This window comes from Schistosoma haematobium, chromosome ZW, assembly GCF_000699445.3.
Source record: "Schistosoma haematobium chromosome ZW, whole genome shotgun sequence".
In the NCBI taxonomy this organism is placed as follows: domain Eukaryota; kingdom Metazoa; phylum Platyhelminthes; class Trematoda; order Strigeidida; family Schistosomatidae; genus Schistosoma; species Schistosoma haematobium.
The window spans coordinates 13,434,072-13,461,456 of record NC_067195.1 but is presented as its reverse complement, the minus strand read 5'-3'; the positions used below and the strand labels follow the sequence as shown (position 1 = coordinate 13,461,456).

The following is a 27,385-nucleotide window of genomic DNA, read 5'->3' as shown; positions in this document are numbered from 1 at the left end:
TACAAACTAAACAGATCACATCGTACCATAAAATAGAAAATAACATTCGTACAAGATCCAGCCAAAAGTGTCTGTGAACGTGGAAGACTGTAATTAATTGACTGGGCATAACTTGAGAATGGTAAATCGTATAATAATAATCTATGAGTCAAAATAAAGCTTATAATAAGATAAACATGAATATGCATAGTTTAGTTGCTTAACAATTATACAATAAAAATATATGTATTGTATTGGTCCATAAATAGTTCTCAACAGTTACCATTCATAATTCTCGTCGGGATATAACAGTTCTGTAAATTATTTTAGATAAAAATGGATATTATTTCCTGATTAGCTAGTTGTCCATTAGGAAAAATGGCTAATTGCATCAATAATTCAGTTTATATAATCAATTGTCATTTAACCACATTATTCATATCAATTGAGGTGATAAGTTGCACAATGTATATTATTCATAAAATAGCACTTCTATTATGGTATACACAACATTTTATTGCCATGTTATAACAAATATTTTCATGTTACGGCATTGATGCGTCAGTATTTACGCTTTTATATAGTTGATTTCGTCTATACGATAAATCATTTTAATCTGTGTTATCCACGGTTTTAATGAATGAAATAATAATATAGAGACCACTAAATTTGTAGTTTCACATCACAGACTGATTATCGTTAGACAGTTACCAAATGCCAAGAGATATTTAGCATCTGATTCATTCTAGTACAGGACTCTGGAGTAATACACATTTACTTGGTCAAGACTCCTCAGTTATTCATACATCTTGACCTTACATATTGTCAGATGAGAACTGAAACATACATTTATCGAGTGACCATCTGTTAGCTAACTATAATTCCATGGTTGAATATCATGAAACTTTACAAATAATAATAGCTATTTTGACAATAACTGCTTTTGTGTGTTCTATATTGACAGTTAGATATACTTTTTGTAAAAAAGATCAATTGTATTGTTTGACAATCTGATTTTAGTGATTCATTGATGATCATCTCTTATTTGTTTCTTATACAAAAGATCATATCTTGTACATAATGAATTGCAACACTTCTTTCCATATCAAGATTTTTCCAAGATAAAATTGGCGACATATCCTATTCATATAGAGTTTGATAAGTTAATAATTATGAGCGTTGATGATAATTGGTTTCAATTATTACCTCTTTTGGTACTAATCAACATATGCTCACTAGTGACTGGCTTGAAAAGGTATTTCCTGGAGTTCTAGTGAGAAGCAGCGACCAGGGGATTTGTGAGATAGTAACTCATTGAAGGCAATGGTGGATGTGTTGCTCGATTTCGTAGATTAGTTGAAGTTAGACATTGACACCGTTGGATGCTGACTCAATGGTGTAGAGATCAAGTATTTGCACGCGAGACCGACAAATCCTGGGTTGTAATCTCATGAGACGGGATGGCGGATGCGCACTGCCGAGGAGTCCCGCAATCGGACAAAACGGCCGTCTAGTGCTTCCGGTTTTTCGATGTTGGTCTAGCTTCATTTGACACATGATCTCAACTATTAAAATTATTATAATATCCATTAAAACCCCTTCTGTTATTACCGATATGACTACTCCCTATCTCTAATTCAGCCTTTCTATGAGAGTAAATTCAATTATAAACTAAAAAGTTACAACAAATATTTTCATGTTTATTAATATTTGCCAGAATGAAACAAAAATTAGAAATTTTATTCTTTGTAAATCATGTAGAAAATAACGTGTTTTTGTTTTTGTTGTTGTTGTTGCCATTCCATCTTATTTCTACATCAAATTATTTCTCATATAATTAACATTTATTAATGAGTTTACAAAATTAAATTCTATACACCAATCAAACATACGCATTTATGTACTGCACTATGTAAAGGGGGTATTTATTACACACATAGAATAGAGAAAAGATAGAGTAATTTATAATCATTAATTTCTTTATTTTTTTCTTAATGCACAGAACAAAAACAAATGATGGCAGTAAATTGAGTTTATATATTGTTGGTAGGAAGTGACATGAACTAGAACTAATGATGAGTAACAGAAAAGAAATAGGTATTATTTTATAAGGAAACAATTTTTCCTGGTTTATATTGAAGTATTTTGTTAATATGGAGATTAATTACACGTAAGTTAACTTTGATATTCATTCTCTTTTGTAATCAACAATATGGTAATAAAAAATATCAACACCTTTTTTAGTTTGGATCAAATGTAGTTTAAAAATAATTCAATTTGAAATTTCATCAGTCTTAGTTGGTATTTGTGCATCCTGTGCGGAATACTATTGAAAATATTATAATACTGACCAAATAGAATTGGTGAAACTAATTTTCTTCATTGGCTAACACAAACGCGAAGAGCCATTGAAAATTAGATAACAATGGATAACTAAAAAATTTGATTTAATAACCCCTTCCCATATCTTACCTACAATCGAACACACTATCATGATGTTATGGTTTGATTGACATATCTCTAGACATTCGAGTTGTACGACAAATTATTAACGATTGGAAGGTATCTTTCTGATACGAGACCTCAACAGCTGATTGCCAAAACACTTCAACACTATTTATCTTCGAAAGGATTGTAGAAAGGAGACAGGAATTCAGAAACACTTTGATATTCCAAAAAATCGAGGCTTTAATACAACAACTGTGACCCTGGAACATAATATAAATACCAACCTCAAAGTGAAAGGGACCAATCAGATAAAAATCAATAGGGTAATATTGATTGGATAAAAGATTACTAAGAGTTTTTGATTCATTAAAATTACTAATTGCTAAAATACTGGAAGAGAACACTAGATAATTTGAGATCTTCATAGGAAATGGTCTCAAATTATAGCTGACACAATCAATAAAAATAGTTTGTAATTGAATTTTAGTGAATTTAGTGGAACACAAGATTGATTCATAGTTTTGATGCTTTCATTTTTAACTAATAACAAATTTACGCTTAATTTTATTTAAGTAGATTTTTGAGATTTTTTAAAAATTTAAATACAATCTGAAGTGTACAAAACATTAGATCCTGGGTTTGGATCTCGCCAAACGGGATCGTGGATACGTACTGCTGAGGAGTCTCATACTATAATGAAACAGTCGTCCAGTGCTTACATGGTCGCCTAGCTTGGATTGACTAACGAATTCAATTATTAAATTACAACAGTAACCAATGGTTTAAGTTTAATCATTACATATCTGTATCAAGTCGGTACAGTCAACATATTTGAAATATAATTGAAAAATTATTAATGCACTTATTCCATATTGAACTGACGATCGATACGAACTCATGGTACTAAAGTTGTTATGTATTATATATTGTATGTTAAATAAGAACTGAAATATACTAACTAATGAAATTCACCTCAATCATATAACGTCACAGTTATAAACAAATGAATCGTAACTGTCATCACGTGCAATACCGTTACGTAATAAAGGTGTACAGTACAACAGTGTAGATTTCCAGATTAGTAGTAAATCGGTTTTTGTTTCTAAGTATATTTCATAGTTTTAAATTTCACCTCATTAAATTCATTGAAGGTTATAAATATGAATTGGTCTACCCCTTCGAAATACAGTAATGAACAAAATCAGTCAGATTTATTTATTGAAAATAATACAGATTACTTTCCTTGCTATACTTTATCAAATATGAAGTTTCTTGAAAAAATAGTTTACCCGTTTCAAAGTGAAGTTGTTCAGAATGAATCAAAAATGTTTTTACATAATCAAAAACAACATAATATAAATTCAACAAGTCAAGAGTATGAAATGCTGGATCAATTATGCAGTGTTGAAAACTATCAGGACTACTACATTGAGAAATATCCTCATTATTATTCATTAACATCTACATCTCTATCGGAATCAATAAATTCTCAATCAATAAACAAAGGACGCGTATCATTTGCAGATAAGCTCTATGGCTCTTGTTCTTTATGTATTATTAATAATAATAATAGTAATCTTGGTAATGAAAATAATAATTACACAAAACTTCAGGATGATTATACAGATCTAAAAGCTATACCTACTTGTTTGAAATACTATCACTCTACTTCAAATTACCAACAATATTCTATACAAAATTATCTCTGTGATCAAACCACTAATGAAATGTATAAATATAAGCAAATTCCAGATTATTTCAATTCTGACAAATGTGATAATTCTAAAGATGTAAAACAGATAAGTATGGAGTTAAATGAGGAAGGAATTAGTGTGGTTGGAACAAAGACTTTAATATGTCAATGGAAATCATGTCGCTTGGTAAGCGATTATGTGATTCGATTAATTTTCGCTAGGTTTCTTATAGGAATTTATTTTTGTCTAGTGATTTTGTTCAACACTGAAATTTAAACGTTTATTGAATCAGATTTCTTCAAGAAAATTCGTGGCAATTACTGCTTTTCGAGAGACAACCACTGAAAACCAGGAATATTTGAATAAAATTTTCATCCTTGTATGAGACTCAACAGCAGTCCTCACCCATAACCCTATCTGTAACTGGAACTGTAATATTCAGTTCGGTGATAGATTCGTGTCACTGAAGTCGTTGAGTAATTTCCAACCGATATCACGAAATGACTCAAATTAAAACCATAAGATACCAACTAAATGGTATAAATAAAAAAAGAAACTGTTGTAAAAAGATATTGGCACTGTGTTAGATCATTTGTTAGGGTCGTTGATAGGTCACGTTAAAATATCTTTTTTTGAATGTAATAGTTGTCTAGTTCTCGCTTATTTACAGTTTAATCCAATCAGTGATGTCAGAGATCTTAAAAGTCGACCAGTTTCCATGGAAACCCTTATGATAGCAAGGATTTGTTCTTATCTATAAGTGGACTGATGCTTGTCCAATTAACCGGTTAGATAGTGCTCCGAAAGCTAAAAGCGATGTGGAATACATTTTTGTTCAAATCAAATTATGTAGTGATTCAAATCTTTTACTGTTTTCTGGATTTAATGATGTATTATTGACTGATTTATGAATTATGAAAGTTAGGCTAATTAACTCAGCTTAGCGAAATGATTGATCTCAGTTGGTATATTGGCTCCTTAAATGAGTACTGTAATACAACCTATATTTTTATTAATTTTATAGTTGAGTTCATGAGTCAATTAAAGCTAGACCACCATGGAAAACCTGGAAGCGTTGGAAGGCCGTATGAGACTCCACGATCCAGACCGAGGAATCCGAACCTAAAACCTACCGGTCTCGCACGCGAACGCTTACACTCTAGACCACTGAGCCGGCATCCAATGGTGTTAATGTCTAAGTTCAACCAATCCACAAAATTGCGCCACTGGAATCGTGGATGAGCACGGCTGAGGAGTCCCATACTAAAACGAAATGGCCGTCCAGTGCTTACAGGTTTTTCATGGTTGTCTAGCTTTAAGTGACTCATGAACTCAACTATAAAATCACTAAAGTCTCCACAAAACTGACTCCTGATATTATTATATTTTTATTATAAGTACGAAAATCTATATGCTTTCAAAATGTACTGTTAAAACTCAACTCTCTTCGTTTTTTCACGCTATTTTAATCAAATATATCAACTCTATCGAATAGACATTTACCGATCATAAATCATTTGTAAATCATATTGAATCATCACACGTTACTTCACATATATCGAATAAAGAATATTACTGTTATTGGGAAGGTTGTCGACGTCAATTGAAACCATTCAATGCGCGTTACAAATTAATTGTTCATCTACGTATTCATAGCGGTGATCGACCAAATAAGTGCACGGTAAGTCAGATTACTATATTTCATCTGATTATTATTCTACCTAATAATATAACTTACGTTTACAGATGCAGGTCTTTTTATACAACATGATTGTTTTAAGTGATATTCTGATGTTTCCAGAACTGAGTATTTTAATTATTTATATTGCAACCAAATATTTGACATCATCTTGCAGTAGAGTTTAGGAGCATATTATGTTCTATGTGAAGCTCTAAACCGTATATATCTGTGTTTCACTGTTTTGACATTCAGATTTAGACAGCATTCTATTATATGTCTCTTCAAACATTACAGTTATCAGTATGGGGCTGTGAAGATTTTCGAATTTCATTTAAATCCCGAAACGATTTATGTTAGCAGCCACTGAGAACCTAGAAGCATTGAATGGATGTTTCGTCCTAATATGGAACTCCTAAGTAGTGCACAAAGTTATGGATGCGCTCTGTTGAAAAGCTCCACCATAATATTGTTTGTATAACAATTTTCAGTCATTCAAAACTGATATGATCATACTCTATGAGCTTTTTAAGTTAATTATTGGCTGTCTAGATTAAGACCAGATTATCACGTTTAACTGTTATCCACTAAATCAATAATAACATTTATTCAAAACAATATTTATCCATAAATAATTGATATTCATTATGAGATTGAAACTCAATACCGATTGCTTGTAGTTCAAGCCTAAGCATGAACATAGAGATGAAGGTGCATCAAGCTGATGAGTTTAAAAAATGAAGTGAAACACTAGACCTAAGTTCCACTGCAAAAAAATAAATAAGATAATAAAAACGTGTGACTAAAGACAATATTGAAGCCTCTGCTCAGGGGTCACATATTCAGGTCAGAGACTAATAGAAAGCAGCATTAACATTTGATAGCTCAAAAATACAAATCCATATAAAGAATATCTTTGTCTAAATTTTATAAATTTGATTTGATTTATTATATTTTTATCTACCTTTAAAGTACCCTGGTTGTGTCAAAGCGTTTTCTCGTCTGGAAAATTTAAAAATTCATATACGTTCACATACTGGTGAAAGACCATTTATTTGTCAACAAGACGGTTGTGATCGTACATTTTCAAATAGTTCCGATAGAGCGAAACATCAACGTACACATATACACACTGTAAGTTTATATTTATAAATTCTCTAATGAGAAATGTTAATTTTATTAGTAATGTCAAGCACCAATTAAATGAGTTATCCGGTCATATACAGCGCAAAACTTCAAAAAAACAATTATTGGTTAGTATTGCAACATTATATTGCTACAGTACGAAGAAATGATCAAGGAAAATGTTAGATTTTCAAAAGTAGTAACCGTATGGGTAGTAGTCGTAGTAGTAGATATTTTATTACAGTAAACACAAGAATGATATCTTATTAATGAAAGAGTTCTAAGAAAACATTATTCTTGTCTATTTAAACCGTACGCCTTAGTACTCAAGCTTATTTCTAGCGTAGGATGTTTGGTGAAGATAGTCAAATTTCATGGTTTATTTCAATGATTGACTGTAGCCAAACAATCATTGAAAACCATAAAATACTGAACATTTGTTTCATCCTGGTGTAAAACTCTATGGTTGCGTGCACTAACGAATCCCTTCATGGATAGAACTCGGGGTCTTTAGATACTGACTTGGGGTCATATTCACCAGATTACTGAATGGTTTGAGTAATTTAACAATATTGTGTGACTATCATTCAATCCCATCTTTGGGTTGCTTATATATTCCTGACATTTTCGAAATTCACTAGTCGCGGCTTTCCATTAGAGCATCAGGAATGAGGCACTTATTGATCACTGACTTAAGATAATAAGTGCACTATATCATGACATAACTGAAATTGGACGGTAACTGAAAGTTTTAAAAGTAACAAGCTTGTCAGGAGGCCTGTTGCTCTATGGTTCGATACTAGGTAATGTTATGTATGCTCATTGTTGGCACATCCTATACTGAAATAAAATTTCTTTTCAACGCCTATTTTCTTCCAATGATTGTCTAGCCATAATCAATTGATGACGTAAATTATAAAATACTTTTGAGTGATACTAATAAGATTGCCTAAATAAACTATAGTTTATAGAAATAAATCATTGCAAAGCAATACAATTGGTGAATATTTAAAAGAACAATGAGTCTTAGTATTTTTATAGTTTACTTTTTCCTATTGAAAAAAAGCTGAAATAAATAAAGCTTTAAATGTTAATTATGTAAGTCAATCCATTCAACTTATATTAACATAGAATGAGAAGATAACTAGCCGTAGACAAATCATCACAAGTGAGAATGTTTGTTATAAGTTATATTGTGATTAATTTATTCCTATTAATGTACACCTTATGTCAAATACTTTTTCTTTTCTCTCTATCCATTCACATATAATGGTATTTTGTTTTATTTTGTGAAAAAAAGTTGACGCCGCTTTTGATTGTTTCATTAACAAAGAAAAAAAACAGAAAATATTAATAATAATAATAATAATAGTAATAATCATTATAATTATACATGATTTCATTTGTATCATTAATCATAATTGACTCTATTTAATGATGAACACATGTTCAGGTTGATTTATTTGTTTATATTATTATTATTACTATTATTATTATTATTAATCAAAAGGAATATAATAAATAATGACATTTTTAATTAAAACATTAATTACAAAATATGATTGTTATATTATAGTTGTATAGGATACAAATAGAAGATATTTTGAATGATTTTCTAGAGAATACACCTTCATTCAGTGATGGGACTTGTTAAAATAACTTGTCTAAATAGCAGCAATACTGTCCACAATCGAACTCGAACTTAGTAACCGTCTACAATAATTATTTGAAACATAATATATAACATCCAAATTCACTTGGTATTGTTTTACTTGTATCTTCCCATCGGTGTCTAGGACTGCAATTGATTAGTCCCAAATAAGACGGAATGCGCGTCAAACTGGATTCCACTGCTAGCCACTATCCATCTTTGAGTAATATATAACGATAGAAATTGATAAATTCAATCTTGATTCACAATTTAAATATTTATTTCTACAAAGTCAGTTAATTCTATTGTGAAAATAAAGTTTCATTTTACATTCTTAATAATAAGATAAAACTGTTTATATTTTAGAGTAACAACGACAGTTTTCTTCTTTTTACTGAGAAATCATTGAAACAAAATTCTTTTTACAGGAAATATTATACTTTTCTTTCATCATTTCCATTCATTTCTGAAAGAATCCTCAACATACTGCACAGGTGTGCATTTCTTGTCTAATAACCGGTCTAAATTATTAATTGGTATCTACATATATCAAAAGGGTTTTTTGTGTGGATATTATAGTAATTTTAATAGTTGAGACCATGAGATCGTGGATGCCGGCTCAGTGATCTAGTGGTTAAGCGCTCGCGTGTGAGATTGTTAGGTCCTGGGTTGGAATCTCGCGAGGTGGGATCGTGGATGCGCACTGCTGAGGAGTCCCATACTAGGATGAAACGGCCGTTCAGTACTTCCATGGTGGTCCAGCTTTAATTGACTCATGATCTCAACTATTGAAATCTACATATATTATTATTATTATTATTAATACAAATGATCTTTATATTCAATTACCCGACCGCATTTTGTCATTTCTACTTGTTTATTGTTCACTAGAGAAGTGGTCTTGAGAATTAAGAAGTTAATCAAGCTATTAATGTATCTGATTACAGTTTCAACTAATTAGGAAGCGTTAAAGAGAGTGAAATCAGTGTTTTATTCTAATACTTATTTAACAAGTGAATAATATGTTATCTTCTCACTAATCAGGTACAATATTTAAATATGAATTCAAATAATTCCTTACATTAACACGAACTTATATCAGCAGGAATAACATCAAATATCAGGTACGAATGTGTTTTGAAATTGTTTGACAGTATTTGCTGATAATTCTACGATATGGTCAAAATTTAAACTTTCAGTCTTCATAGCAATTGCATTATCTTTAAAGTATTGCATTCTTATCCAGTGGTATATTTTTCTTACTTATACTTATTATCTATATAGCATAACCATCAATTAGTACCGTTGGCGATAACCATCCTATATTTGACTTAGTTGAACTCTACCAGTCATGACTAGTTAACAATAATTAAGTACATGAGTGTCATAAATCCACAAAAGGTTACTTTCATTAAAAAAGCTGGTTTATCAAGTAACTATGATGATAATCAAACGTTTTGTATTATTATTATTATTACTATTACGCAGAGTTTTCACAGTACACGGCTTTGATTTTAATTTTTACAAACTTTATTTTTCAACTGTATTAAGTAAAATTTGACATTCTTACCATTTCTTTTCGACCTAAGACTTTTGTAGTAAGTATATGTATAAGTTGAAAAGTAAGCGTGCGCGAGAGGGTGGACAAGTGGCGTAATAATAGGATGTTGATAAACTTCTCAGGCACACTCTGGGATTATCTATTGAAGAAATGTGTGTCTGACAAGTTTATTAACGTCCTAAAAGCTCTATATTCAAACACTTCAGGTAGAGTGAGGGCATACAACCACCTCTCTTCATTGTTCCATTTCAAGCAGTGGGGTTAGATAGGGTCACCCAATTTCATCGTTCTTCTTCGACTTTGCCATCGATAACATTCTGGAAACAGTTCTGACGGATGTAAATAATGGCAGTGTGGATCTGCTTCCTGGAGAAAGACTTCTCGACCTTGAGTATGCGGACGATAATGTCTTACTGTGCGATAATGCCCAAGGCATGCAATCCGCACTTAATCAGTTGGCAATCAGTGTCCGTAGGTATGGTATGTGCTTTGCACCTTCGAAGTGCAAAGTACTTCTACAGGACTGGCAGGATTCCAATCCTGTACTCACCCTGGATGGTGAGCAGATAGAAGTAGTCGAGAAGTTCGTGTATCTAGGTAGCTGCATAAGTGCTGGTGGTGGCGTGAGTGATGAGATCAATGCACGTATAGTGAAAACCAGAGCAATTCATGCAAATCCGGTACATTTTTGGCGCCTCCATGGTGCTAGTCTGACTGTAAAAGTTCGGATCTACAATGCGTCGGTGAGAGCAGTTTTGCTCTATGCTTGTGAAACCTGGCCTCTCCGAGTTGAGGATGTTAGACGACTCTCTGTGTTTGATCATCGTTGTATCCGAAGGATTGCTGAAATCCAGTGGTAGCACCATGTTGGTAATGCAGAGGTTCGGCATCGTGTGTTCGGGCCCAGTGACAATAATCCGATTGGTGTCACCATCTTGAAACACTGACTTCAGTGGCTTGGACATGTTCTACGAATGTCGTCCCAGAGAATTCCTCGTTGTGCATTATTTGCCGACTCTGGGACTGGTTGTAAAAGGCGGAGAAGTGGTCAGTGTATTACATGGTGTCGTGATATGAAAGAAAGCTGGAAAGGGCTGGCTTCTGTTGGTCCTTCTTGATTCTCTGGTTGAGGTCCGAGAGATGATGTAACACAGTGGCTATAGATGTTATCAGATATGGCTCAGAATAGAAGCTAGTGGTGATCCTGCTGTAACTTTCTTTTACCTTCTTCATAAAAAGTGGTTGTATCTTCCTTAACCGAAAGATTTCTTCGGGTTGTATTTTTCCGTTTCCCCATTATTCTTACCATTATTATTACACTACCATACACTAATCTGTGGTCGTTATTGTTAACATTTTTTCCTTATACGCACCTCAAATTCTTTTTCTCGTCCCATTCTCATTGTTATTGTGTGGCGCATATATATCTGGTTCCCCCTTGTGCCAATATTTATGTGTTCAAATAAATAAATAGTAAGTATATGTAATTTCTCACTTATGTATAAATATTCAAAACTGGAATCAATTAATCACGTTAGCCATATTTGATATAGCCTTAAGTCACACACTAGCATATCTGGTATATAGTTTGCAGTGGAATCCATGATGTGCCTTTCGTCCCGCTTGGGACTCATCAACCAGGTGTGTCCGAAATTGCAAACCCTTACTGACTTTCTAGACTCGGTAGTTCTGTGGGTAACGCGTTGGGCATTTGAAGAAAGTGGTAGTGTTCGAGTCCTACTCTCATCATATCAACAATAAGAAACAGTCAAACCCGACCGACGAGTCTCGATAAGGTCCTGGATGTTATTACTATTCAGTTATCTAATAAATCATAACTTTAAGCTATTTATGGTTGATGAAGAAATATTTAATAAAATGGTAATGAATTATGTTTCATTCGAAATTTTCTAGCATAATTATATATACAAAGAACTTAATATTTTGTTAGATTGGGCTACTTAGTTAAAGAAAATATAGAAGTATTTCTAGGATATCATAACTTTTTATTATTTCCGATTGTTAATTAAGCAGAATATGTTTATTTAAAAGTAGATTTTATATGATAACAATATGAGGCGATTTACCTAGTTCTTCACAACCAAATATATTTCCTAGTGTCAATACTTTATTTACATTTGATTGATCACTGGGTGATAATCGATGTCATGTATGTCAAGTCCTGTTAACTACCTCCAATCACCATCTTATTTCAATACTTTATATTTAAATATTATAGTAGAGAAAAATGAAAAGAGATAATATTATCAAACAACAGTACTTGTTAGAAGAAATCAACTTTAGCACTTGACTAGTAAACTTTACAAGTTGAACGATGACAGGACTGTGATCAATAAAATTCTGTAAGCTCTCAAGAATTTAAGCAAGATCCATGGAATGGTCTGAAAGCTCGCTTGACAATATTGATTAACACTTAATTGATTTAATGAAAATTTATTTAAAGACTAGAATAGTTTGAGATAATCAATAACTTTTTTCTACGAAAAAAATGTTACTCCTTAATTTTACGATTCAAATTAAATTAAAATCATAAAAGTATTGATATAACCCCTTGATCCTAAAGGTACTATAGACTGCTGAGAGACAGAAAAACATTTCTGGACATTTGTATCCCCTAGAGAAAACAATAATTTTCACAACAACAGAATTATCAATAAACGAGTATTCTAAGTATCTACAATAAGGAAATGCATAAGAGAAATTATACAAATGAAGTAATAAAGTCTTTTATGTATAATTTGACTAATTTATTATACATTTTTCTTGAGACATTAATTGTAAAGCTATGATCGGAGGCAGTCGACAGAAAACTCTAAAACTATGTCCTATGCTATTTGGCATTTTTCACCAAAGTGCTTCAGTAATCTCGAGGAAACTTATGCTCCTCGGCGGGTTTGATCCCTTGTCTCTCAGTCAGAGATGTAACCACTGAGCTATTGAAGGCATCGATTAACCTCCTGTAAGACGAAGATGTATTTATAGGTCAGATCATGTGATCTCAGTCAGACAACCAACAAAAAGCAGGAGGTACTCGACAACTGTTTATTCCTGGTTTGGGATTCCTCAACAGTACGCACCAAACTCAAGATCTTCAACTGAGTAACTAATCTAACGCCGAATATTAGACATGTTCAACTCCAGTCATTTCGCGATATTGAGTGATCATCTTTTATTGTTTGCGATGGATAACCATCTCAGACCCCACATGATTAAATGTATTGAAGTTGGACATCTTCACTACCGGATTCCGGCCCAATGATCTACAGGTTAAGCGCTCACATTGGGGGCTAAAGGTCCTAAATTCGGTTATAGTGAACGAGAACACAATTGAAGACAATAGAGTGCGTTCTAATGAAACATTACAGTATGTCTTAGTAAAATCTGAGAACCATACAATAAATTCTTCATTTGCAAAATGTCTCAGACTTTATTATCCCTTCATTTCCACACCAATCATTCTGTTCTCGTTCTCTTTTCTTCGATCTTCTTAATATTCTGCCACCACATCTTTCACTTCTGATTGATGATACACACTGCCTATATCTGTCGACATTAGTAACACACACCACACGATCATCAATGGCCGGGTCGTGGATGTGTACTGCTAATTAATCCATACCAGGACGAAGCAGTTGTCAAGTGCTTCCTGGTTCTTAATGTTTAACTAACTAAAATCAATACGCAAAATTCTATAATCACGATTAATAGCCTATAGTAAAAATAATTATTAATTTGACTATTCTGAATTAATTATTACTATGTTAGAGATGAATTATGAAGGACTGGTAGAAACGCAAATGAGTAAATCACAGTTTTGTAATCATCAATTGAACTGTACTAATAGTAGTAATAATACTGTTAAAAGTACTATTGAATTTCACAAGAAAAAATGTGATTATGATGAATATAAATGTTACATTTGTGTACAGTTTTACATAATTTCTATAAATGAAGGAATCATAAATGTCTTCATCATATGTGATGATGGCAATCAATGTAACTAGTAAAAAAACATGCTTATTTTCAATGGTACACAACGGTATTTCTTTCATACCAGCTGACTAATTGTGCCTATATCAATTAGTCACTTGTTACGAATCAATAATGTGTTGACTTTAGTCAACCACATTCCTATATGGTCACTAATCTGATTGATTTGACATAGTTTTGGATCTAGAGATGATGCATTAGATGTAGTTTATCTACTATTCTAACAATATTGACAACTTGATGGAGTTATTTTATCAGTGGACAAACATTTAATTTCTGTCAGAAATCAGTTTAGGACCACAAAGCTCATTAGTGAGGTATCTGATTATGATACCAATTGATAAAGTATCATCTCACACAAGAAGTATACGTTCTGTCAGGATTTTAGATATATCTTGTCGGGTAGTGTTAATTATTATGAAGCCTAGGTTTAAGAATTCGTACTGATCAGTTTTGTACATTTGATTATGTGTGAGCTTGTATCATGATCGAAAAAGGTATTAAGTGTTCGAACACGAAATGAGTTTGCTACTTAAATTTCATTAGAAATAATTCAGAAATAAAGTCGAAACTGCTCTGCTTTACCTAGTTGTCATAACAGTAATAAAGTTCTTATAAATAATATCATGTGGATCCGACTTCGTTATTAATTTTAACCCAGTGATAATAGTTGATGATAATTGTACAAGATCGTGATTTATTTGAACTTGAAAGTAACGACCAGTGGACTTTAACCCACTAGCTTCAAATGACTGAGTTTACCTCAAGAGACTAAGATTATGGTTTTTATCTAGTGTGAATTTGCGGACAAATACTACTGAGAATTATTTATCCTATAAAAGAAAGTAATCCTCAAGTTTACAAATTCTGTACTTGAGATAGATTCATAAAAATTATTGCCCTCATTATAAAAAGAACGTATGTGTATTGGGAGAAATAATCTTTTAATGACAGATAATTTCGTTTATAAGCACTTGCTATCAATGATTTTCATACAGAATAAATCAATCATATATTTGGTTGCTTTCTAATAATTTAACATCTGAATTACATTCGCTATTGTTCAATTTCCAAATAAAATTAGTGTCGTTGTTATAGCTTCTTCCATTGGACTTTTTGAATTGTGATCAACAGTGTAATCCAAGAGGTGTGTGTTGTCCTATTTGGGACTTGTTAATTAGAGGTACCTAAGTTCCAGTAATGTTACCACTAGAACGTGAACCCGGTACGTTTTACTTCTAATCCCAATTCAGTATCCACTAACCCTTTGAGTTTTGGTGGGTATTAACTTACACGACAGGTATGATATCTATTATTCTCAAGGGATGATTATATTCAGGACTGAATTTTAATCAGTCTCTTGGTGACATGTACACTTGGGCTTGACGCTTCGATACTGTTATTATTAAAGAATTTTACTGTATTTTAGTGAATAGGATCAAATCTAGTCTAAATACCAACAAAGAGAAAACGGAAGACTTTACAAATTTACCACATTTGCTTATCGGCTGAATATTTACAGCCAAATGGTCACTGCGTACTTTAATGCTAATCGAATCCTCTTGGTGGATTTGTAATTTAAGTGACTCGATATTGCATAAATTGTGTCTAGATGTAAGGTGGTTATAGGTAGTCTACAGGGAACCCTGCTTGGCCAACGGTTCATGTTCGTTTGTATCCGTCATTATAACACCTCTGGAACCTTATTAGAACTGATAATTTCTGTTGGACCAGAATCTTAATAATTATAGGAACACTTTACTAATAAGTATAAACTAAAACAAAACCTAAGTTTAAGATTTTCCTACCGACTACCTCCAATCACCTAATGACCAAAAGATTATACGGAATAATTAGTTGTATAAAGTGCTTATTAGCAACTTTTGCATTACATATATAAATAGATCTACACTACTTTCTACATTTTTATTGATTTACAGAAACCATATGCATGCAAAGTAATTGGTTGTACCAAACGGTATACAGACCCAAGTTCTTTACGAAAACATTCAAAATCGCATTCGATTTTTGAATTAAGTCAATCATCAAAAAATGATGTTAACACAGAATGTAAATTAAGCAAAAATGTAAAACTGAATTGTCCTAATCAGTTAAATATTCTCACACAAAATCAAAAAACTATCATTTCCCAGGGAGATATAAATTATCCACAAAGGTATTATCCAGAAAACAATACTGTTTCATATAATATTTATGGGTCATTTAATGATACAGTACCTTCTTATTGTATTCAAAATAACTTAAAGTTATCTAACAGGAATTGTACAAATATTCAATCTGATAACATGAGAAAAATAACTAATGATCTACCCTGTTCAAACATTTCATCCCATCAGTCTACTGTAAGTTATTGTTTATTGAATACTTCCTATTGTATTAAAATAAATACTGACATTGGTACACGTAACATTTTAATATTATGTGAACGCAAGAGATTCGAGATTTTTAAATTTCATAGTTTGCATTACGAACTGATTCTTGTTAGTAATCGTTGAAAATGAGGAAAGTACTGGCCAGCTTATTTGTCCTTGTTTGAGACTCCCCAGCAGTATATCACGAGTAAACGACTTTGAGAAGTGACAAACTAGGATAAAACAACTGTCTAAAGATTCAGCTGAATTCAGTTCATGATGCTGACTCTCTTATTTTACGGAGAAACTCATCACTAATTCTTATTACTGATTTAATGACTTCATGAGATCGTTGAGTTGATGTTGAACTGATGACTTAATTGGAGGAAAGGTTTTACTAGCAAAACTACTGAAAGATCATTAAAATAGCATCTAAACATTAGATTGGATAGTACTGTAAAGCGATCGAGGTTGCTAACCTGGGATGTTCCGGTTACAAGGCAGTCGTATCATTAAATTAGTTATGAGTAGCTATATTTAATGCTGTGTTGGATTACAAGATTCAGTTTCACCATTCGCATAATATATGTATGCTCTAATAAGTAAGTAACATCCGAAAACTTTCACGTGAACTCGAATTTGTGTAAATCAGTACTATTTTTTTCAGACTACTACTAGCTACCAAATATCAAAACATACAATTGCGAATAGCTTAAACTAATAGTAATATTTCAATTCGATTGATAGAATTCAGTCAGGATTAACTGCTAGAAAAAAGTGACATTCCTTATCATACCGTTATATATTATTTGTAAATACCTTGATATTACGGGAGGTCAGTCAAAAGACTAATAGGTAGGTTGTAATGTCTCAGACTATGAGGCTGGGTGACAGGTTCAAATTCTGCAATCAGTATCAGCTACCTCAAGATTGTAGGTATACCTTACAGAAGAGTGTCAACTAGTATAAAATTTATATCAGAGGTTTTTTTCCGGCTGCCTCCAACCACCTAATATTTAAATTAAACCTTTGATATTTAAGTTAGCAAATGCGAAAATCATTGAATCTTCTTAATAATCAATTTTCATTATTATTATTTAAACACATAAACATTGATACAAGGAGGCACCATATACATATGCGCTACATAAATCATTCAATTTATATAAGGGCTGGGATACTGCTCGGGTGCCCAAACCGAAGCAGGTAGTTTTCTTAGGGGGCCACAACCCGAACCTTTGACCTAAAGGTCTAACCTACAAGACAGCAAAGCAAAGTAAGAAGATGCAGTCCCATGGTAGCCGGTGATCAACGATTGGTTCATACACTATTTATCCCCTCAGGATCGTGGAGCTCGTGTGCACTATTGGTTTGGAATCAGGGATTTCCAACTCCCCTAGGTGGACTCACCGTGTCCACGAACGCGGTTAAAGAGCTGGACATTCGCTTTTCGTCCTCTAAATTTCATTAACAACACCTCGCCACGAGAAGGCAGTGAGTAGGAATTCATCGACTGCTTACTTAATAAATTCAGCATATAGTTATCTACATAGAACCAATCAACTTTGAATTTTGTGATTTACCATCTGACCGAAAATTCAGCAATGTATTTGAAAAAAAATTTGAAAATTTATGACAGTCGATAGAAGAGGTTGACAGAAATGAAAAGTATGGTAATAATTTCAAACGAATTAGGTAGTTAATAATAATGATGATCGAATATTATCAGGGATACAAAGGTGATAGACTATCAAGTTTCATTTTGGTTGGAAGGCTTACGGCGAACAGTTTTATTTGTTAGTAGTATTACTCAAAGACGTATGTCATTTAGAATATTAATGAAAACCAGGGAGAAGTGGATAGGAAGTAATTCAGAGTACGAGATCCCTCAGAGCTACTGAAGTATACACTCATTAGGAATGAAAATTAAGATCAAGTTTCATGTTGATCAACCTTTTGTTAGACAACTTAGTTGGCACTCAATATTACATATTTCCAAATTCAATCAAATGCTCGAAATAACATAGCAACCATACAACGCTATTGTTACATCTGTTTCACTTACAAGTCTACTGGAATCCAGTAATCATGGCTTCCCACTAAACATTAGATATTCACCTCATAAGTCCTGAACTCGATTCCTGGTAGCATTTCAACTCCTCAGGGTTGAAGAGTATCATAGTACGAAAAAACAGCTATCTTATGTGCCATTGCTATTAATATTAACCCAGCTGACGTCGATTCATGATGAAAATCAACTACAAACTAGCATCACTAATAATGTAAGTATCATTACAAAGGTTCGACTTGATAATTTCAAATAAATTGAGCGTTGGGTTGATTGTTATAAATAAATAATACATTTGTAATATCCCGATGAGTAAAAAAATCAGATAGATATACTCCAAGTAGGATGTTTGGTAAGGCCTTCTTTTCTATTGAGTGCAGTAGGATTAAGCATGATATGGAACGTTTCAGCTACTCTCCTTTCTTTGTAATTAGAAAAGCCTTTTTGTAATATTTTGATATTTTTGAAATCAATTTGATGGTCGTTGAAAATGGCGTGAACTGCTATTGCCGATTTAATTTGATGTCTATCCAGTTCTATGGGATTATTAGGAGGTTTCTTTGTGTACCCAGTATGTTCTTTGGCACGAGTCAAGATTATGAGAGATGACTCTCCAATATAGAAGGCATCACTAATTAAACTTGGACTAATTTTAATTTGGTTACTTATTCTCTGAAGAAGTCGCTTACACTAAGTCGCGAAACGTCAGAATTTTTCTACTCATTGGAATATTACAAATATATTATTTATTTATTACTAACAATGGTTCTTTTTGATAAAAGAATAATCATACATTGGTTATTCCTGACTTTCTCTGTGATATATATAAATGAGAAATGAGTCTGTGTATATGAACATATGTGTTTATTTTGATAACCCTCATATGTTGGTTAGAAAAGCCTCTGCTATCTATGAGCCGATATACAAGAGCATATGAGTACATATAGTGATTAACATGAGAAACGAAACGCACATTAATTATAAAAGATTTATTTTGGCTTTTGTTTTTTTTAAAAAAAGAACACTTTAACTTATTCATGTATGATAACTGACATGGATTTAATAACCTAAATTGTTTCATTGTTTTATTAATGTTATATACTTTGTGCGAATTTCTTTGAATCCATCCATTATTTTTATTCATGTATACCAATCTGTACAAGATTACGCTATTTATCATGAAGATAGTAATCTATATCAATTTAAGGTATACTCACACTTTTTATTTCACTTATCCAACGATAGAATCATTTCATTTCTAGTTAAACAGGTCACATCAACTATGGTTTATAGACGTTTATTTTCAATAATCTTACATGCTCAACTCTGCGTTCTCGCTTTCTAAAAAATAATACTTATTGTAATTTATTGACCACTAAGTAGTGACCAAAATCATGTTTATCTAAGCATTTAGCCTTCCATTCAAATTGCAACTGAACGCCTCAATATCACATACACTGCGCTGGAATGTTAGATAGTTAGAGGTGGGTGGCAGGAAATACTCGACATAGGTTTCATGTTAGTCGTCACTCGTCAGTAAGGTGTACCTCATACTATGAAGCTAAGTGGAGTGGGCTTGAATATTAAAGAGTGGAGATGCAGTTCCTTCAAGATTATAGTTTTGCCTTGTTGACGTTTGCCAACTAGCATGAAGGCTGAGTCAAGTAGGGTTTTGTACTAACTAACTTCTACTACCTAAAAAGTGAATGTATAACTTTACCAAATCACATTTTGTTATTCTTATCATTATTACAGTAAACCTGACATAAAATTTAGCCTATTTTTCGTTATGCACATGAAGTGAGTCTTTATTCATATACTTATGATAACCTTTCAACTTAACACATTTATTATGTGATCAACATTAAATCCATTATCTTCTATATAGAATATTGACGAATTTACTTTAAGTACCTTGTGTTAAGCATAGTTTCGCCTTTAACTATAGAGTCTTGAAATTGACATAATGGACTACGAATGGTAAGTTTAAACATTCATACTACTATTGAACACCTGGAATAAGTAAGAAACATACTTTTCCTTAGTTGATTAAAACACAAATCCGATCCAAATCTTTTTTTTCTACAAACTGATGCCGATTGTGGCAAAGAGGTGATTTGTTTTATATTGATCTTTGCAAACTGGATGATGCTTTAAAAGTCAGAATACCTCCTAGAAAACTTGGGACTATGGAACATGAACGCTATAGTAATTTCATCCTACCAAAGAATCTAAGAGATTTTTCGGCGAGACTAATTTAGCGACGACCTTTGAACGAATCTTAAATGACCTTGACAATTATTAGCCAATCAGAAGACAGTTAGTATAAAGTGAAAATATATTGTAAGTAATGAATTACAGTGGATATTCTTCTTTTACATGATTTAAAAACTTGTTAAGGTTTGATGAAGGTTCAGAGGCTCTGAATTCATAATGCATATTGTATAGAAACTCGTCCATAGGATTAGTGGTTAGGGTTGTAGCCTGTCAATAGACACCTCTTCTCTAAAATCCGATGTAAACCGATCGCATGTTAGCACCCTAATCTTAACCCAACCCTAATCTAACCCTAACCCTTATCTAGCCCTAAACCCTAATCTAACACTGACCCTAAACCCTAACCTTAACCTAACCCTAATCTAACCCCAAACCCTAACCTTAGCCCTAAACCTTAATCTAACCCTAACCCTAACCATAACCTTAAACCCTAACCTTAACCTAACCCTAAACCCTAATCTAACCCAAAACCCTAACCTTAGCCCTAAACCCTAATCTAACCCTAACCTTAAGCTAACCCTTAACCCTAATTTTAACCCCAAACCCTAACCCTATGGACGAGTTTCTATACAATACGCATTATGAATTCAGAACTTCTGAGCCTTTATCAAACCTCAACAAGTTTTTAAATCATGTAAAAGAAGAATATCCACTGTAATTCATTACTTTCTTGTAATATATTTTTACTTTATACTGTCTTCTGCTTGGCTAATAATTGAAATTGCTCAAACGCTTCTCATTGGCTCGTCCCTAAATTAGAGTTTCGCCGTCCCATCTGTTTTAACCTCTCATTAATCACCTCCTCTCTAAAATCCGCTGTGAACCGACCGTATGTTAGCATCGCGTGTTGAACTTGGCTCCGTGACCTTGACATTGCTCAAACGCTTCTGATTGACTTGTCGCTAAATTAGAGTCTCGCCGATTTTTCTTTTGATGCAACGATTGAAATTTTGTCGCAAATCTTTGCTGAGCAGTCATCCTTGTTTAATATTCGCTATCAATGTCTCAAGATGACAAGAGCAGGTGATGATGTCTGGGTTAAGCATGCGGGTTTAGTAAACCGTGAATGTGAGCGCTTCAAACTATCAGCAATGACAGAAGACCAGTTTAAGTGTCTCATGTTTGTGTGCAGCCTACAATCTCCCGAAGACGCCGATATTAGAACCAGAATTTTGAGTAAAATTGAACAATGTCCGAATATGACACTACAAGAAGTAACCACAGAGTGTCAGAGATTGGTAAACCTAAAGCATGACACCTCGATGGTCGAAAATAATGGCCAGTTGCCATACGTTCATGCTTTAAGCGGGAAGAACAGTTCTTGCTCAAGAAAGGTATCGCACACAGACAATCAGCCTTCATCTCCATGTTGGTCTAGTGTGGGTTGGCATTATAAGTTTCTGCCCATATAAGGAACATTGCTGTAGCAATTGTCATCGGAAGGGACATAAAGAAAACTACTGCAGAAAAGGAACCCATAAACGACATTCTTTGAAGCCCTACTCGAAGAAACACAGATATAGTGCTCCAACCAACAAGATATTGGTATCACATAACAGAGCACGAAGTTGCCACCAAAGAAAGTATGTGACCTTGAATATTAATAAACACCGTACCTGCCTTCAGCTGGACACAGCTTCTGATATTACTCTCATCAGCCCAGAAACATGGAGGAACATTGGGAGACCCATAGTCTTCCCAACAACACAGCTGGCACACAGTGCATCGGGGGGAAGTTGAATATTGTTGGAGAAGTGCCATGCACTGTTTCTAAAGGTACGTTAACAACAAATGCAACATTGTATCTTACTAAGAAGCCAGCACTACACTTAATGGGGTTGGACCTTATAGAAACACTTAGACTAGCAGATCAGTCTATCAACAGTATCTGCAGACGTGTAAATACAGACAACACCCCAGAATGGAATCAGAAAAACGCCATGATACATGAACACCAAAACGTGTTTAGAGAAGGATTGGGAGAATGTACGAAAGCCAAAGCACTGTTAACTCTAAAGCCTGCAGCTACTCCCGTTTTTCGACCTAGGAGACCCGTACCATATGCTGCTCTACCAGTGGCTGAACAAGAACTAGAACGACTTCAGAAACTAGGTGTCATTGAACCAGTGAATTTCTCAGAATGGGCCGCACCGATAGTAGTAGTAAAGAAGACTAGTGGTAGCGTTCGTTTATGTGCCGATTACTCAACCGGGTTGAATGAAGCCTTAGAAACTCATCAGTATCCATTACCCTTGCCTGAAGATCTTTTTGCTAAACTGAACGGAGGTAAGCTTTTTGCTAAGTTGGATTTATCAGAAGCTTATTTACAAATCCCTGTTGCTGACGAGTCTAAAAACCTGCTTACCATAAACACACACAAGGGTCTATTCCGGTATAGTCGATTACCCTTTGGAGTCAAGACGGCCCCATTCATATTTCAGCAAATAATGGATACTATGCTACAAGATGTTTCAGGTGCTGCAGCTTACCTAGATGATATAATAATTATGGGAGTAGATAGAGTAGACTTAGAAAAGAAGCTTGACCAGGTGCTGACGCGAATAGCCGAATATGGACTTCGACTTCGTCCAGAGAAATGTGACTTCTGTATGCAAAAAGTACGCTACCTTGGGTTTGTAATCGACAAAGATGGAAGAAGACCAGGTCCGGAAAATACCCAGGCAGTGGAAACTATGCCCAGACCGACGGATGTCCCCACACTACGATCCTTCTTGGGACTAGTTAGCCATTATGGAGCTTTTATTCCAAACCTTCATTAATTACGTGCCCCCCTGAATAACCTGGTGAAGAATGTAAAATGGAGTTGGTCTGCAACTTGCCAAGCCGCTTTCGATGAAATCAAGAAAGTGCTAGTCTCGGATCTGCTGCTCACCCATTACGATCCATCCTTACCCATTGTAGTGGCATCAGACGCATCAAACTACGGCATTGGAGCAGTTATTTCTCACATTATACCAGATAGATCCGAGAAAGCGATATCATATGCGGCTAGATCGTTAACGTCAGAAGAACGTAACTATAGTCAGATCGAGAAGGAAGCATTGTCGATTATCTTCGCTGTCAAGAAATTTCACAAGATGATATTTGGACGTCAGTTCACCCTATTAACTGACCATAAACCATTGCTAGCCATCTTTGGGTCGAAGAAAGGTATACCTGTATACACCGCAAACAGACTGCAACGTTGGGGAAACACACTTCTGGGTTACGACTTCAAGATCAAGTATCAGTCTACTACCGCCTTCGGTCAAGCTGACGCAATCTCAAGATTAATAGGCTCCCAATTGAAAACCCCAGAGGAGACTCTTGTAGCAAATATAAAAGCTGAGGAAGAAGTTCACCACGTATTGGATGATGCAATCGATGGACTCCCAGTAACCTTTGAAACTGTCAAGAAGATCACTGGAAGTGATGAGAAATTGAGCACAGTTCAATGCTATCTCTCGACCTAATGGCCAAACAATCGCCTTGACGGAGAACTTTTGCAATATTTTCGTCGACGGGACTCACTAATGGTTGTTGACTCGTGTATTATGTTCGGTGATCGAATTGTTATTCCGAAGTTATTGCGTCACAATGTTCTCAAGCATTTCCACAGTGGTCATCCGGGAATCGATAAAATGAAATCTTTGGCTCGTAGTTATGCTTATTGGCCGTCAATGGACAAAGATATCGAGAATAAATGCCGTAACTGTTCATCATGCATTCAAGCCGCTAAAAATCCTTTGAAATGCGAACCTCAGTATTGGCCTACGCCTGCAGGACCCTGGGTAAGACTTCACGCAGATTTTGCCGGTCCAATCCAAGGAAAAATGTTTCTAATTATCGTAGATGCATTTACTAAATGGCCGGAAGTATATACCATGCCAAATTGAACAACATCAGAAACAATCCACAAGTTGTCTACCCTGTTTAGCTGTTTCGAAGTACCAGAGACCTTAGTAACGGATAACGGCTCGCAATTCGCCGCAGAATCCTTTAAGCATTTCTGTTGCATAAATGGAATGACATATCTTCGTTCTCCGCCCTATCATCCGCAATCGAACGGACAAGCAGAACGCTTTGTGGACACATTTAAACGAGCGTTACTGAAAGGGGGAGGCAAAGGGACGACTGGGGAGATGTTTTAACATCCCACAGATCCACCTTTGAACCCGAATGGTCCAGACGGCAAGTCTCCTGCGGAAGCCATGTTCGGAAGGCGTATTCGAACCATCTTCAATGCCACGTTGCCATCCAAATTAGTGAATGAGTGCAGTCACGATCCAAGTATCCGGAACTTTAGTGTTGGCGACAAAGCTTACATTAAATCCTACATCGGGAAGAACTGATGGGAGCCGGGAGTTGTACAAAAATTGGGAAGAGTTCTGTACAGAGTTCGAGGAACTTTTGGGACATGTATACGACACACAAATCAAATCCATAAGGATAATAGAACGATGCAGACTCGAAGTAACCGTCCGACCTTCCCGTTAGATTTAATCTTAGATGCACCAATGCCACAAATGCCCAAGAACACTGAAAAGAAGCCTTGGACAGGGAAGACGACAAGAATAATGGGACGCCGCCGCAACCCAGTTGTCAAACTACAAGTAGACCTAAGAAAGAAATCTTATTCGGGGGAGGTGTTGAGTCGGTTTTCGGAGAACTTCAACGGAGCCTCCAGAGGCCCAAAAGGAGCCGAAGGGCCCTAACCAATCAGAGTATGATGGAACGTTCGAGAGTTCCAGCGTGGCGTGCTACCATTGGTCGGTAGCATAATATGACGTTAACGGATTGGCTGAAATATGATGTTGATTTAACAGACGCCAACATCTATAAATACCCTTGATTTTCTGTACTAGAACGAGCCTTGGGATAAAGTGTTTTCTCTCATACTTGTGTCTTTTTTCTGGAGTTCAAGTCGCTGTGTAATTCTAGCCTGCAGGTTACCAGAATAGCTTAGGAATCGTATATAGCGTTCAACCTACACGACTTATCAATAATGAGTTTTCTGAAGCTTTACTTCATACATAAATTGTATAATGTGTATATCTTTCGGTAGATTAACTTTTATCTTATAAAAAAATTCGATGGATTATGTAATCACTACATGTTACAAACTAGATTTTGTATTTTTGCATAGTGCTTTACTCAACCGTTCTGTAGAATTTTTGATTTATGAATGATCTATAAACTTAGCTTTATAAGATGAGGTGAGCGAATTTGTATGCATCGAACTGTCAAAATGAAAATTCTCTGCCCTGATATATTTGTCTTATTTCTTAAACGGGTATACAAAATTTTCCAAACTATGGGCTTATTCACTGATATGTGAAAATATCCAGCACAGTGTAAGCATGAATGAAATTGTAATTTACGCAACCAGTCCATGATAATTTCAATCCAACCGACATTCATCGACCAACATGTGTTAAGTAAATGGTGAAAATTCGGTAAGAAATAGTAAAAAGTATGAAAAATTATTTTAGTTGATTGCCACGAATACTTTACCAATGATCTTCGATGACTCTTAGAGAGACATAATGGAAGTCTAGTCCATTTTCAGCCAATCAGAATGCAAGCGATATAAATGAGTAATTTATTGCTTGGAAAAACCAAAAGTGGTTGTGATGATAATTTAGGGTTAATAGTTTAACTGAATATTAAAGACAAGGGTTAAATTTAAAGTTAAGAAGTATGGTAAGAGATTAGGTTTGGGATTATGTTTTAGAATTACAGTTCAGGTTCATTGTTGGAAGTCCGGGTTATGAGTCAGCGCTAAGATTAGGAATCTCGGTTAAGCGTTTAGGTAAAGAGTAATATTTAGAAATAAAATAGAATGCCATGTAATGATGTTTAAATGATAATGGGATCAGTTCTTTATTTCAAAATATCAAGAATATTCAAGCTACTCTTAAAAGTCCATAAATCCTAGTCCCTATTCTCTCATCTTTCTGTGTTAGTGATTAAACATAGGTTGAGTCTTGTATTTGGCTGTTAAATCAGATTAGTTTGTTAGTCAAGTGTTTTGTTATCCATCTACATAATACAGGACATTTTCTTTTTTTGTTCAATAATCCCATAGAAATACATCTCTATTTTAAAAAAATTCATTTTATATTTATTTATTGTATTATCTATCTATAGGTTGATGTAAATTCTCCATCACAATGGGATTCATATTTTGATCGGCTTAATTCATATAAAATTGATCATACATCTAAACTCAAATATCACTGGAATGACGATTCAACATACACTCACCACCACCACCATCATCATCATCATCACCAACACATTAAACAATACTGAACAAAATATTAATGGTTTCAATCCAAATTATCATTATAATTCATGGATGATCATTCAATTAAGAGAAAGACAAAAAGGAGTGTTTTTTCTTTTTTCAAGAATCAATATTCATAGAAAACAACAAATTTTTATTTATTAGTTTTCTGTAATATTTAATCTTTGAATATTGGATTATTAAATTATTATTATTTTTCAATATAACTGGG

The 27,385-nt window shown here is 34.1% G+C and overlaps 1 protein-coding gene across 1 annotated transcript; it reads left to right on the top strand.

Annotated features, from left to right (window-relative positions):
* Positions 1 to 2,000: 2,000 nt before the first annotated feature.
* MS3_00001082 (uncharacterized protein) lies at positions 2,001 to 27,385 on the top strand. The gene is made up of 6 exons (XM_051208593.1): positions 2,001 to 2,149; positions 3,579 to 4,307; positions 5,617 to 5,802; positions 6,772 to 6,933; positions 16,088 to 16,510; positions 27,015 to 27,385. The coding sequence occupies exons 2-6, from the start codon at positions 3,588 to 3,590 to the stop codon at positions 27,177 to 27,179; spliced, it is 1,656 nt and encodes a 551-aa protein (XP_051070446.1). The 5' UTR covers positions 2,001 to 2,149; positions 3,579 to 3,587; the 3' UTR covers positions 27,180 to 27,385.